Source organism: Oryctolagus cuniculus, chromosome 5 (genome assembly GCF_051225735.1).
Source record: "Oryctolagus cuniculus isolate XC-2025 breed Fujian yellow rabbit chromosome 5, ASM5122573v1, whole genome shotgun sequence".
Lineage (NCBI taxonomy): Eukaryota > Metazoa > Chordata > Mammalia > Lagomorpha > Leporidae > Oryctolagus > Oryctolagus cuniculus.
In genome coordinates this window covers 100,315,322-100,331,014 of record NC_142871.1, presented here as the reverse complement: position 1 = coordinate 100,331,014, position 15,693 = coordinate 100,315,322, and the positions used below count along the sequence as shown (strand labels likewise).

The following is a 15,693-nucleotide window of genomic DNA, read 5'->3' as shown; positions in this document are numbered from 1 at the left end:
GTAGGGATAATATTCAAAAAACAACGTAAGTTCCTAAAGTTTCCTTCTTCAGCATTGTCTTAGTTCTTTTGGCCTCTGGCAAGCCTACAATAATTTTAGAATCTCCTTATACCATCTTTGTTATATTCTTGGAAAACTTTTTCTGGTTTGCATGTGTGGAAATGGATTGCATCAAATATATAGAGGGGTTTTGGAACCACACATTCATACATCTGTTATTCTATAGGTAATGAATGTCCTTCAGTTTTTATGGTAGGTAAGGTCAAATTCTGCTCTGTTCTTCCATTTTCTTGCTGATTTTTATTCTGTATGTTCTATCATTTAATTTAAAATGTGTTTATGTTCCCCACTACTTTTGTGATTCACCTGTTTTTCTTTCATTTGTCAAGTTCTGATTTACATACCTTGCTATGTTGTTTAATCATATAAAATTTAATGTATTGTCCTTGGGATGAATTAATCAGTCATCATAATGAAACTGTCCTTTTGTCTCTAGTAAGGATTTTAGTCTAGTCTACTAAAACTGTACTAGTTTCTTCTATTTAATGTGGGCATGATATTTACTTTTCTCTCTCTTCATTGCATATTTTTGTATCCTTATATTCATGGAATTCTCCTAATTAGAAAACCATTTGGTTAAATCTTTTACAAAATCTTGTGTGATGATTTTTTTTTTTTTTTGGACAGGCAGAGTAGACAGTGAGAGAGAGAGACAGAGAGAAAGGTCTTCCTTTGCCATTGGTTCATCCTCCAATGGCTGCCACGGCCAGTGAACTGTGACCTGCGCACCGCACTGATCTGAAGGCAGGAGCCAGGTGCTTCTCCTGGTCTCCCATGGGGTGCAGGACCCAAGCACTTGGGCCATCCTCTACTGCCCTCCTGGGCCACAGCAGAGAGCTGGCCTGGAAGAGGAGCAACCAGGACAGAATCCGGCACCCCAACCAGGACTAGAACCTGGTGTGCCGGTGCCTCAGGCAGAGGATTAGCCTATTGAGCTGCGGCGCCGGCTTGTGTGATGATTTTTTTTAAGTTGGAACATTTTATTTGTTTACATACTATTTAATTGGCATTGTATTTGTATATAAGCTCAGCATAATACTTTTTTTCAGATTTATTTATTTGAAAGTCAGAGCTACACAGAGAGAGGAGAGGCAGAGAGAGAGGTCTTCCATCCACTAGTTCACTCCCCAGATGGCCACCATGGCTGGAACTACAGCGATCCAAATCCAGGAGCCAGGAGCTTCTTCTGAGTCTCCCATGTGGGAGCAGGGGCCCAAGGACCTGGGCCATCTTCTACTGCTTTCCCAGGCCACAACAGAGAACTGAATCAGAGGAAGAGCAGCCGGGACTTGAACTGGCGCCCATAAGGGATGCACTAAGCCACAGTGCCAGCCCCCATCATAATACTTTATATTATCTATTTCTCCTTTAATATATTTTTGAATTAGTTACATTAAGCATTCTGTCCTCCATAATTTTGTCAATAATATATTTTCTATTATTTTATTTTTATCCATAAATTATTACTCATACTTAGTATGGGTTAATATATTTACCACTTCTTCAAAAATATAAGAAATTTATACTATTTTTTAAAGATTTATTTATTTGAAAGTCAGAGTTACACAGAGGAGAGGCAGAGAGAGAAACACAGAGAGAGAGACAGACAGAGGTCTTCCATCCGATGGTCCACTCCCCAACTGGCCACAATGGCCAGAGCTGTGCCGATCTGAAGCCAGGAGCCAGGAGCTTCTTCCGGGTCTCCCACAAGGGTGCAGGGGCCCAAAGACTTGGGCCATCTTCTACTACTTTCCCAAGCCATAGCAGAGAGCTGGATCAGAAGTGGAGCAGCCGGGTCTCAAACCGGCGCCCATAAGGGATACCAGTGCCCATATGGGATGCCGGCGCTTCACAGCACCGGCCCCTACTTATATTATTTTATATATATATTAAAACATACTATTTTAATATGCTTTTTCCTGTAGAAACTTTTTGTTATTCTTATGATTTATTCTCTGGGATAAATATTTAATTATTCTTACCTACTAGCAATATTCATTTTTAAATATTTTATTTATATAAAAGAAACAAATTTCTTATATATACAGTTTTAAGAGCATAGTGTACCCTCCACTCTACCCTCCCTCCATCCCTCCCACAACTCCACCCTGCGCCCTCCTTCTTTTCTTACTTTTAAATTTCACAATGACTTATTTCAATTTTTTTATAATCATAGGCTTAACCCTCTACTAAACAATATTCATTTTTTTTAATTTAAAAAATGTAACTGACATAAAGCTGTACATATTTATGAGATACTATATGATGCTTTGATACATGTATTCATTGTGTGTTTTCCAATTAGAGTAATGGATCTGTCTCCTCAAACATTTAATATTTCTTTCTGTTGAAAAACATCAAAAATTATTCTTACTTCTTTTAGAGAAATACACAGCACCTTATCATAGCCCTTGTCACCCTACTGTGCCATACAGGAGCAGCAGTTCTTAGTGCCCATGAATCAACCTTTTCCTGTCTCTTCCTTCCCCCTTTCCCTCCCCAGCCTCTGGTAACCACCCTTATACTCTCCACTTCTGTAAGATCAACTCTTCTAGATTCTGCATATGAATGAGATCACATGGTATTTGTCTTTCTGAAGTTGCCCTATTTCTCTTAAGCATATTTAGTTTTACCAACTGTTACTCTCTATTTTTCCAGTATCTTTGTTTGCATTTGTCCTCATTTTTCTTGCACTAAAAGTTTTTATTAGTGTTACCTTCCTATGAGTCTGCTTATAACACATTCACTTCTGGTTTGAATAAAAAAATCTATTTTTAAAAAAACCAATATTTGCAGTCTTTAAGACTTCATTAAGCATTTATTTTGCTTCATCACAAACATATAACTGCATTGTGTTCTTGTCTAACTTCTATTATGAGGTCAGTTATCAATATTACATTAGACCTTTGGAAACAATGTGTCTTTTTCTCTTTTTTTTTTTTTGAAAGCTTTTTCTTTGATTTTCTGTAGTTTTATTATGATGTACGTAGCCCTTGTCTTTTTTTTTACTATGTTCTGTTCATGGTTTGCAGCAGTCCTTAAATCTGTAATTTGATTTATATCAATAATATCTTTCACTTGTGATTTATTTCACACTGCTGTAGTAGGATATCATGGACTGACTTAAACAACATTTATTCCTCACCTTACTGATAGAATTAGGCATCAACGTGAGAGCAGATGTGGTGTCTGACTTGGTATCTGGTGGGCAGGATGGCTGCAGGAGAGAACAGTCTGGTCTTTTCTCATAAGGCCATGCATCTGACCATGAGGGCTTCAGTCTCATGAACCCATCTAAACTTAGTTGCCACACAAGGCTCCAGCTCCAAATGCTATCGTGTTGGAGAGAACCATTATAATATACAAATTTGACGGTGACACAGACACTCGGTTTACAGCAATTTTGGAAAGCCTATGGCCTCATGTACTGCTTTTGCTTCATATTCTGTATTCTGTTTCAGATTCCTTATTCTCCCCTTATAGGTGCCAATTGAACAAGTTAAACCTTGGTTCCAGTTACACGTGTTAAAACTTTTCAGGGGCAGCACTGTGGCATAACAGCTTAACTCTCCACCTGGGAAGCTGGCATCCCATATGGGCACCAGTTCCAGACCCAGCTGCTCCACTCCCATCCCACCTCCCTGCTAATGCACCTGGGAAAGCATGGAAGATGGCCCAAGTGCTCAGGCCCATGCAACCACATGGGAGGGCTAGAGAAAACCCCTGGCTCCTGGCTTCAGCCTGGCCCAGCTGTGGCCATTGTGGCCATTTGGGGAGTGATTCAGTCAATGGAAGATTCTCTCTCCCTCCCTCCCTCCCTCTTCTCTCTGTAACTCTGCCCTACAAATAATAATAATAACAGTCTAATCCAACCCTTATCATTTACTCTTTAAATATATTTTTAGGAATTTTCCAGTGAACATTTCTGGTTCTGACATGTTCATTGTAAATTAGATTTTAATTATGAATTCACCTTCTTTAATAGTTATATATTAAAGTTTAATTTAATTTAATAGTTATGACTATTTGGGATTGTGTTTGTTTTGGTAATTTTAATTTCTGAGGAATTTATCTATTTTAGCCATGTAATGAGATTTATTGGTAAAATAAGAGGGGGACAACTCCCTGTGATTTGTTTTAATAAGTATGCTGATATTCTCCGAAATTGTCAATCAGGCCCCCATCCTTACAACTTGTTTAACTTTACTTATCTCTTTAGTCTCTGTCTCATAAAGTTGGTTTGGTTTTGTTTAGTCACATTGCCCTATTTTTTCTTTGAATGAGTCTAGAATCTTTAGTGATATCATCTCTTTTGGTAATTATATTTCTTGGTTAGTGAAATGTCCATTAATTTTATTAATCCTCTCAAAGAGCTAATTTCTGGTTTAATTAATTTTCTCTATGTTATATTTACTTTTTAATTTTAAGTTCCATTAGCACTATAGAATAGATCAATAATGTATATGAAAGAAAAATATAATTGTGAGAATGGGAGTCAGATTTTAAGGAGGAAGAAATAAATGAAGTATAAGAGCATGGGCATGAAATAAATTTAGATTCCTTAAACAACTAGCTTGAACTTAAATAGAAAAGGAAGTGAATAGAAGTGAGATAGTTTGCAAGGAGAATAATGTTTACTTGTAAAAGCCTTGATTATTTAATTTTCTTTTATAGTTATACAGTCATCTGCTTAAGAACATTTTGGTCAATGACAGACCACTTAAATAATGGTGAACTTGTAAGATTCTATTGTTTAGTTACATTGTAGCCATTTTAGTTTGTGTAAGTACACTCTATGATGTTCACCCAATGATTCTAGATTGGATTAAAAAATATGATTCAGTCCTGTTCTACTATAAGAAGAAATACAGCTCTAAAAATGACATAAAAAATTAACCAAAAGAATATAGAACTTTATCTGGCAAAAAGTAGCTAAAAGAGTAAAACTAGCAGTATTGGAATGTAACTCACAAATGCATTTTATTCTCACAACAACCACCAGAGGGATCCTACTTAAACCTAACACATAGCAGCTCTGAAACCCTCAATGGGTCCACATTTTTCTCCTCATAAAAGTCAGTATGTTTGCAGTAGCTCCCAAAGACCAACTCAGCTGCTCCTTCGCAAACCCATCTTATACTATTCTTTTTTTTATTTATTTTTTATTTTTATTTTTTTGACAGGCAGAGTGGACAGTGAGAGAGAGAGACAGAGAGAAAGGTCTTCCTTTGCCATTGGTTCACCCTCCAATGGCTGCCGCGGCCGGCACGCTGCGGCCGGCGCACCGCGCTGATCCGATGGCAGGAGCCAGGTACTTATCCTGGTCTCCCATGGGGTGCAGGGCCCAAGCACCTGGGCCATCCTCCACTGCACTCCCTGGCCACAGCAGAGAGCTGGCCTGGAAGAGGGGCAACCGGGACAGAATCCGGCACCCCGACCGGGACTAGAACCCGGTGTGCCGGCACCGCTAGGCGGAGGATTAGCCTAGTGAGCCGTGGCGCCGGCCCCATCTTATACTATTCAACCCTTCACTTAGTTCCAGCTGTTCCTCAAAACTGCCAGGAATAAGCCCCATCAAGGTTCTTTTCCTTTTCCATTTGTTGTTGTTGTTGTTGTTGTTGCCCAAAAGGTTTTCCCTCAGATTATCTGCCTAGCATAGTCTTACTCAGCACTTTCTTGGTGAAGTTTGCCTTGACCAATCAATTTTAAATTGAACCACCTACCGAGTGGATCGTCCTCTACCTTTTTTCCTCTGCATTTGTTTCTGGTATGTGTCAACATCTAGCATGTTATCTATGTTTACTATTATGTTTTAGTTTTCTTTGTCTTCTTTCACTGGAATACATACTGCAGGACAGAATTTTTGTCTGTTTTGTTCTCTGCTGCTTCCCCAGTGCTTAAAACAATGCCCAGCACATAACATGGTCTCAAATAATTAATTGAAATCAGAAGTATGTATAACATAGCTCTTTAAAAAAAAAAGATTTATTTGTTTATTTGAAAGGCAGCGTTACAGAGAGGCAGAGTCATAGAGAGAGAGAGAGAGAGAGAGAGAGAGGTATTCCATCTGCTGGGGCACTCCCCAAATAGCCACAACGGATGGAGCTGAGCTGATCTGAAGCTAAGAGCCAGGATCTTCCTCTGGGTCTCCCATGTGGGTGCAAGGCCCCAAGGACTTGGGCCATCTTTTAATGCTTTCCCAGGCCATAGCAGAAAACTGGATCGAAAACAGAGCAGCCGGGACTCGAACCAGCGCCCAATGGGATGCTGGCGCTGCAGATGTTGGCTTTACCTGCTATGCCACAGCGCAGGCACCTAAACATAGCTCTTTATATTATAGGAAAAGAATATTTACTTTTCATTTAAATATATACTGTCAATAACTTTCATATATTGTTAAGACAAATATTTTGTCATGAAATATTTTGTTGACATAATAATTATACATATTTATGAAGCACAGTGAGAAGATTTGGTACATTGTTCAACATGTCATTACCAAATCAGAGTAATTAGCATTTTATTAATTACTGTGCATCAAACAAGTTACATATAGTATCTTACTTAATCTTCATGTATAATCTATGAAATCATTATTTCCCTATTTTATAAATGAGGATACTAAAGCACAGAGAAATGATATAATCTATCCTAGGTAGTGAAACAAGAAGTTAGGAGAACTGGAATTCAGTCCCACACAGGCCACCTCATTCAGTATTCATTGTTGCTGCTTACATGCCGTGATCTCCCCAGAATCAGGATAATGGGAATATTAGACATGTACAGCAGCATGATTTTTTCTCTCTAGAAGCTTTTATGATCTTTATTTTTCTATTTATTTATTTATTTTTGACAGGCAGAGTAGATAGAGAGAGAGAGAGAGACAGAGAGAAAGGTCTTCCTTTGCCGTTGGTTCACCCTCCAATGGCCACTGCGGCCGGCGCACTGCGGCCAGCGCACCGCGCTGATCCGATGGCAGGAGCCAGGTGCTTCTCCTGGTCTCCCATGGGGTGCACGGCCCAAGGACTTGGGCCATCCTCCACTGCACTCCCTGGCCACAGCAGAGAGCTGGCCTGGAAGAGGGGCAACTGGGACAGAATCCGGCACCCCGACCGGGACTAGAACCTAGTGTGCCAGTGCCGCAAGGCAGAGGATTAGCCTAGTGAGCCGCGGAGCCTGCCTTATGATCTTTACTTTGGTATATTGAAATTATATACCAATTTCGTATCTTCAAGGTTTCAGTTTCCATTCATTGTAATAAAGTTCAGTGAGATCTGTACTCTGGGAATTGTCTTCTATTAATTTTGAAATATTTATTCTCCTCCATACTTAAAAATTATTTTATGGTTTCTTTCCTATTCTTGTACTTGTACATTACTTTTTTTACAAGAGCAATTCTTTGTCAATGCGTTGCCTATATATAAAATTATGTGGATCCTGCAATTCTGTATCTACATAGACAGCCATCAATCAAATATACAGGTAGTATAAGATATTTTGAGAATCTGGAAGGACTTGTAAAACTTACCACTTATATATTCTCTTTAGCAAAAGAAAGTCTACCAAGAAAGAGGAAAAAAGGAATTCCAAGAAGTAAATGATCTGTTTGTAGAAGAGTAAACAGTTAAGAAAAGTCCCAGAAAGAACTGATTACTGAGAAGCCTAGAGAGAGATTTGGAGCAGAAGAATGGGAGCTCTAGAAGGAGGGGGCTAGAAGTAAAAAATCAAATATACAAGAAGAAAAAGACAAAACTATGAATAGGATAAAGAAATTTCACTAAGAGAGGAACCATTTGTATTTGAGACTAGGAACATTTTCCATTAGTGAAACATTGGTCATCATGTTGGATCCACAGAATCTGAGGCATAATCTAAACCCACTAGTTGGCTCTGTGGTAAATAATAACCCATATACAAAGTTGAAATGGGATTGAGGGTTGAAGGAAAGAGAAGTACCTCAATGAACCTTATCCTTAGCTGTCATTGCAGTAGGCATTTAAGAGGCTTCAAAAAGTTCGTGGAAAGTATGTATTATGAAATGACTATAAATGGACTTCAAAAGTTTTTTTAACCAGAATAAATTTATATTTTAATTCCCTTTTCCATGAGCTATTTAAAATGCCCTTATAAGATGTTTGAAGAGTTTATTAACCTCAAACATAAGTGCTTAGTAGTAGTACTTTGACTTTCATGACTACACAAAGTTGGGGGAGAACAGGCAAATGACTCAGCATTGTAAGTCCTTCTTTCTGTTTCTTAAGAGTGTTTTTGTGCGTGTGCAGAGGTGCAAGCCATCAGGATGGAGACAGTCTTCTGACAGAACAAGGAGTGCTTTTGTAGGTCCACAGTAGCTCTGTTTCAGATGTTGTGAAGAGTGGTCACTCTGTATGTAGAAAATAAACACTGTTTAATGAAGACTTTCAAATAGTCTGTTGATGTTAGTTCACTTCTCACTTCTGTCCAGCTGGAGTATCTGTCATTTCTAAATAGAACTTCTCTGAGTTCTGGTAAGAAGATTAACTCTGGTTCAACCTGTGGTTTAAGCCACAGTTTCCTCCATTTAATTTAATTTACCACCTTCTCCCATATACAACTTCTAGAAATGTGTTGGCATCTCCCTTCCTCTTTTGTGTGACTTATGGCTCTATAGCTTTATTTGCTGTTCTTTACATGGGATCACACTATGTTATTTTAAATTTGAAACATTTATGAGGTATGTGTCACTCCCCCATTCTCGGAGGAACAACACAGAACCCTGCGCTGTTCTTTTGTCTGCTCGGCCCTTCCTGGGTTTGCTGCTGGTCCTTCCCGGGTTGGCTGCCGATCCTTCCACCTCCGTGGAGGGGCAGCTCCCCCTGCCACTTTCCCCACTTCGGCGGGGGAGTGGCACACCACCGGCCAGCTCTCTCGGGGGCTGCTCAGATGTTATCTGGATGTTCCCTGTGCATGTTGTCTCTCTCCTTCTTTATAGTCCTCTTCCACCAATCCCAACTCTGCTACCCACACGCCGAGCACGCTGCTCTCCTTCAATCAGGAGCAGGATCAGCTCCTGCAGCTTGTCAAGTTGGTGAGAGGCAGCTGTGTAGAAGTTGTTTACTCCTCTCCCAGCGCCATATTGTGGGAGAGCAGATGCATAGAATAAGTCTTAATTCCAGTAACTTAATCTAGTCCGAGTTGCTCCCCACAGTATGGGCATTGATGCAGTGGGTAAGCCCTTGCATGGGGCACCTGGTATCCTATAAGGACTTGTGGTGTTCCAGTCCAGGCTCCTCTGTCTATACCAGCTTCCTGTTACTGCGCACTCTGGTGAGAAGCAGCTGGTGGTTCAAGAGGTTGTGTTTCTGACATCCTTGTGGGAGGCCTGGATTTAGTTTCCAGAATCCAGCTTCAGCCTGGCCTGGCTTGGCCTGGCCTTGGCTGTTGCAGGCATTTGAGGAGTGAACCAGTGAATGGAAATATCTCACTCTGTCTCTGTCTCTCTGTCTCTCTCTGTTCTTCCCTCTCTATATCTCACTCTATCTCTTTCAACTAAATAAAATACTTTAAAAAAAAAATAGAGACATTTATGAGAAAACGGGTTGGGAACATCATCATGTCATAAGACTTTAAAATGCAGAGCCTAATTATCAGGTTTGGTTTATAATTTAGCACAAACTTTTTGGGAAGCAATTTTGCAAAATATACACTAAAAGCCCCAACTCTTATTACAATGATTATAGTGAAAAAATATTTAAATGTGTTCTAATTTTACCCAATATATTTTTAATTTTACTTATTTATTTGAGAGGTAGAGTTCCAAACAGTGAGAGGGAGAGACAGAGAAAAAGGTCTTCCATTCCAAATGGCTGCAACGGGCAGAGCTAGGCCGATCTGAAGCCAGGAGCCAGGAGCTTCTCCTGGGTCTCCTATGTGGATGCAGGGGCCCAAACTTAGGTAATCTTCTACTGCTTTCCCAGGCCATAGCAGAGAGCTGGATTGGAAGAGGAGCAGCTGGGGCTTGAACCAGCGTCCAAATGGGATACCAGTGCCTCAGACTAGGGCTTTAACCACAATGCCACAGCACTAACGTCCTACCCAATTATTTGATCTTTTTGCCAACATATTCTCTAAGAAATGACCTTAAACATGAAAATGGTTTGATTATTTTTTTCTGTAGAATTCTGTTAATGTGAAAGAATGTAAGAAGTTTAATGGTTAGGCAAATTAAATACCATTTCTATGGAATATTTGTAGATACTGAAATGTTGTAATCATTATGTTCCTGAATCTGTACATAGGAAATACATAAAATTTATATACTTTAAATATAATTTTTTTTAAGAAAAAGGTGCATAATACTTAAGGATCACAAGAAAATATGCTGTAATATTAAACTGGTAAATAACCACAAATCCCCAGTGGAAATTCAGTTTTTTAAATTTGCCTAGACAATGAAACCAAAATGTAATAGCAGAACAATGGGAGTGAACTACTCATTAAAGAGAAAAATTCTATGTCATTCTATATTGCAGAAACCCACACAATGTATTTTATAAACTTCCAAAGAGAAATAATAAACTTAGGAGATAGAAACAAGGACAACAAAAATCAAAACACACTATAACAAGAACTGAAAGGAATGTGCTATTTCTCATCCACTCAGTCATCTACTACTTTCTACTGTCTTATTTCATTTATGAATATCACTAAAATGTTACTGCAATAATTTCTCCCCAGTTTATGCTACAGTGAATATTGCACTGAATAGAGGAAGTAGGGAAAATGAGTAAAATTTCAGAAAATGCAGCAACTGTAAGGTTAAGTCCAGTCTTCTGCTTTTCATGTGCTTTTAAAATGGTAGTGTAATATTATTAAAAAGTACTAATGAAATGAAAGTCAATCTTAAAATGTATTCATAAAAAGAAACTTCACAATATCATTTTGTATTTTGGGGGAGACTTTTTGCATATGTGTTTATTCTTAATGCAGTAATGCAGGCATCTCAGATATATTTTTGTAAGCAAGACATTTGTGTTAATATGAGAATTCTGGATTTCACCATGAAGAAATAACCTTAGTAGTGTAATCAATAGTAAATCTATGGCATATTTCTTTTCTGCTGTGTATCTGAGTCTCCAAACATTTCACGTGAAGGCAAGTGTAGAGTACTTCTTTCATTTTTTTTTTTTCTGCTAAAGCTATGACTTTATCCATGTTAGTCTCTCTGTATATACAGTAGGGAGCATTGCAATTTTTATTTCTCTGGTTAAAAAAATTCTTGTGGATGGCCAGCGCCGTGGCTCAGTAGGCTAATCCTCCACCTGCGGCGCTCGCACCCCTGGTTCTAATCCCGGTCGGGGCGCCGGATTCTGTCCCGTTGCTCCTCTTCCAGGCCAGCTCTCTTCTGTGGCCAGGGAGTGCAGTGGAGGATGGCCCAAGTGCTTGGGCCCTGCACCTGCATGGGAGACCAGAAGAAGCACCTGACTCCCGGCTTCAGATCAGCGTGGTGCGCTGGCCGCAGCGGCCACTGGGGGGGATGAACCAATGGAAAAGGAAGACCTTTCTGTCTCTCTCTCTCTCTGTCTCTCTCACTGTCCACTCTGCCTGTCAAAAAAAAAAAAAAAAAATTCTGTGGATCTCATAATTGTCTCTTGTATTTCTGAAGTATTCAGTAAGTGAAAAAGAATTATTTTAAAATGCTGTTATCTGTGTATTTGAAATACATGAAATTTGTTTGCCTTAAATTTAAAAAGTGCTGTTAAGGTCAGAGTAAAGTTTTTAGTTATTCTTATTTTTTCTGATACATGGTGTGCAGTTTCAGAAGCCAAGTTTCATCACAATGATTTGTCTTTTGAGTTTGCATTTGATACTTAACATCTGTGAACTGTTAAGTTATTGTACAGACCTACTTTAGATTACTTTGGAATAGTTCCTAGAGTATTTAATCAGGGTACAATCCAGCATGGAACAATATCTAAAAGGTATGTCTGTGTGTGTTAAAAGCATTATTTTTACAGACATAGTTATGTCTTACACTCTTGTTTAGAAAAATGTGTGAAAGTCTCCTCCCCTCACTTTTGGATTATCTATAGCCTGAGGCAAATATAATGCCTAAAACTAGTTCAAAAGAGAACCTTACATGTAGATTACTATGTTGCTTTATGGTATCTGGCTCATTTTTGTAAATGCCTGCCATATGAACTGTGTGGTAGGAATTGTATTGAAAACCATGAAAATGCCCTATTATAATCAATTTATTTAACATATATAAAGCATTTACTTTTATTGTCAAATTTTCAATATGAATAATTATAATTAAAATAAGGAGGTAGTATTTTAATAAAAGTAAATATTTTAACGTTTTTATAATTTTAAAGCTAGAGGAAAGGTTAACCACACGTGTAATTAATTTTAAGATATTAATTAAAAGGCTGTTTTACACAAGAAATACATACTAAAATTTGCTATTGAACAGTATTTTCATAAATATTAAAAACAAGAAAAAATAAAGGAGATATCTCAGACTAACATTGAATATACAGTATTTTAAGACCATTATTTATAATACCTATGCAATTTTTATTTATTCATTAATTATCATCATTAGAGTACATTTGAAATGAGATGAAATGAATTATAAAATTTTCTTTAGTTAATAATATTTTGTTTGCTTTTATTGACCCAGCAGCAATTTTGCATATATTTAAAATTTGGAACTTGCCCAAATATGGCAAATACTTTTCATTGACACATTCCATAATATTTAAAAATATAAACCAGTCAAAACAAGATTGTGGTAACAATGTTCTAAATAATATTTGGAGCAAATAAAGATAATATTCTTTTCTGCCCTTCTTTAGTTTCACTCCACTTTGAAAACTTTGCAATAAAATTTTAGATTGTATTTTCTGTACAGTTTTAAAGGAAATTCATATTTATCCTAAATATTTATTATTTTAATAGAAAAGGACCTACTTTTCATAATTATTTGTTAAGAAATGTAAATTGAATATTTATGCAGTTGGCACAAAACAGCAAAAATGTCATAACAATCTTCTTGAACTATATGATTTCAGATCTTATTGTTGTCCTGTCAGCGACAGAGGCAAACCAAAAGAAAATACATTCCCTGCCCCCATCTAATCTGGACATTCAAGATTCAGTCTCACTGCTCATGGAATTCTGGGCCTCAGACTTCTACTCCTTGTAATGTTATCCTTACTATGTCCATGGTCAAACCATCAGGACTTCAAAGGACCTCAAAATAAAAGAGATGATGGCACCTTATGCAAAATATAGTCCTATGTTCCAAGTATTTAAATAGAAGCTGCATTCCAAAACCTTTGTATTTTGATATATGCTTATGCAACGAATCACTTAGTTTAACATCTTAGTAAATGGAAATTATGTGATAGCAACTGTAAAACTTAATGCAGATGTTTCTCCCTATGTAACTGAATGCGTTCATAGTATATTTCTTCTTTTGGCCAACAGCACTTTTACTATCTTACTTTGTTTCTCACGTATTGTATGTAGGATTTCTTCATCCTTAGGCAACATTTTTGAGTAATGGTTGACTGAGTCAGTATTTGTAAGGGCCTGGAGTTTTTCCTTGGGGTACTATTTATGGAGTCCAAAGATCAAAAAAAATTTTTTAAAGAATTTTAAAGGAAAGCAAGAGAGGCAGGAAGAGTAAGGTGAAATCATAGCACAAAAAAAGCAGAGGTGCCGAGGCTGTTTGAGAAGGCGGCTCTTGGGGCTGCTGGCACCTCTCATTGCCCTGCAACTGCCTTCATTATTATATCATTTTGATTGTCATCAAGATGACAGCAGATAGGTTTATTTCAAATGATTATGCATCATAATTTATCAGTGGATATGTTTCTAAAGAGTGGTCGTAAAATAGTTTTCCTAAGAAAACATTACATTGAGGTGGTCACATATGAATAAACTCGGCCTCAGGTTTTTGGCATTAGTCACCTTGATGGGAAACTGGTATTTTGTAATTATTTTTGTAAAAAAAGCTTAAGTTTAGTTTATTGCTAAGAAACTAGAGGAAATGTACCGCTTGACTTTTTCTCTACTCTACCTTTTGTTTATTTCATATAAATAACTTTTAATACTGAAAGATTTTTGAGAAGATATTGTCCAAGTCTTTTGAGATATTGAAGTTTATGTACATAAATATTGCACATAAATTATAACATTTTTCTTAGCAACTAGCCACTTGGAACACATTCACTGACAGAAATTATAAATGAAGCTTCAGAGTGAATCATACAAAATATGACAGATACATGGTACAAGGAAACTCAGAACCATCAAGTTAGAAGTGTTGAGGGAAAAAAGCACTCTGGTTGCCCAGAAACATGCTGGTTTGCGTAGGTCCTAGTCCAAGCATTCATATATTGTGCTTGATGTGTGCAAAACTAATTTTTACAAGAAATGTACAAGGATAAATAAGAAAATAAGGACTGCTGTTTTTCCTTAAAAGATATTACAAAGAAATTATTTCCAAGTAGCATAGAGAATTTATATTTTCTCTCTTCTTCAAATAGGTTATGTGGGTATGCAATTTATGTCGAAAGCAACAAGAAATCTTAACCAAATCTGGTGCGTGGTTCTTTGGAAGTGGCCCTCAGCAGCCAAGTCAGGATGGAACCCTGAGTGATACGGCTACAGGTGCTGGCTCTGAGGTCCCAAGAGAAAAGAAAGCCCGACTCCAAGAACGCTCACGGTCTCAGACTCCCTTGAGCACCGCAGCTGCCTCTGCCCAGGATGCTGTTCCTTCAGGTGCACCACCAGACAGGAGCAAAGGGACCGAACCCGCACAGCAAGCCACGGGGCCCGAGCAGAAGCAGGCTTCATCCAGGTCTAGAAGTGAACCTCCCAGAGAGAGGTAAAGTTCATTCACCCTGTAAGCAAAAGATCGTACTTTTAGATAAAACCCACTTTCAAGAGTTTCAACTTCCATTAGGAAGATTATTTGGAATTATTACTTCCCAGACCCTACATGAAAGGCAACAAGAGGCCTGGTGTACTTTGTCTATCACTCTAGGATGCATCCTTCCTTAGGAAACTTTGTCGAAAAGCTTTTCCTTCATGCCACACACAGATGCTTACATAAGCTAAGGCACCTGACAGTTACTGACTTCCAATCTTGAAGTCAGAGAAGCTTAGGTCACTTTCCATTTATAGAATTAGTCCTTTCATTAAAAGTGTTGGAAAGTTTCGCTTACATCAGATAAGCCTTCTTTGAGGACATTTATTGTATGCTGAGCTCTGAAAATTGACTAATTATTAACCAGGGGAAGGACTGGATAGTGCTCCAGGTATCTTCACAGGCATGTGGCCTGACAGAACAACTCCAGTGGGATGAACTAAAGAATAGCCATTCGCTACAGTGCAAGAAGTAGAGGGATATTGGAGGAGAGGATGACTGGTAAAGGGACAGGTTAACCTTGGTTTTATCCTAGGCATAATGGAAAGCCAATGAAGATTTTAAAAAGATTTGAACAGATAATTTACTTCAGTTGATCAATTTAAAAATGTATTTGTGGCCCAACATGATGCTACACAGCAGGACATATGAGGGTCTTCAAAATTTTCATGGAGAATGCACAGCATGAAAAAAAATCTATGCATGGGTTTCAA

At 38.0% G+C, this 15,693-nt stretch overlaps 1 protein-coding gene across 36 annotated transcripts in view; it reads left to right on the top strand.

Moving 5' to 3' along the window:
• Positions 1–15,693, top strand: part of RIMS1 (regulating synaptic membrane exocytosis 1) — a 532,587-nt gene that overhangs the window by 275,205 nt on the left and 241,689 nt on the right. For all 36 annotated transcript variants that reach the window (XM_089333025.1, XM_089333024.1, XM_089333027.1 and 33 more), the window contains one exon: positions 14,598–14,938. In XM_089333025.1, the coding sequence (XP_089189151.1) occupies positions 14,598–14,938 (341 nt within the window). The remainder of the gene's footprint in view (positions 1–14,597; positions 14,939–15,693) is intronic.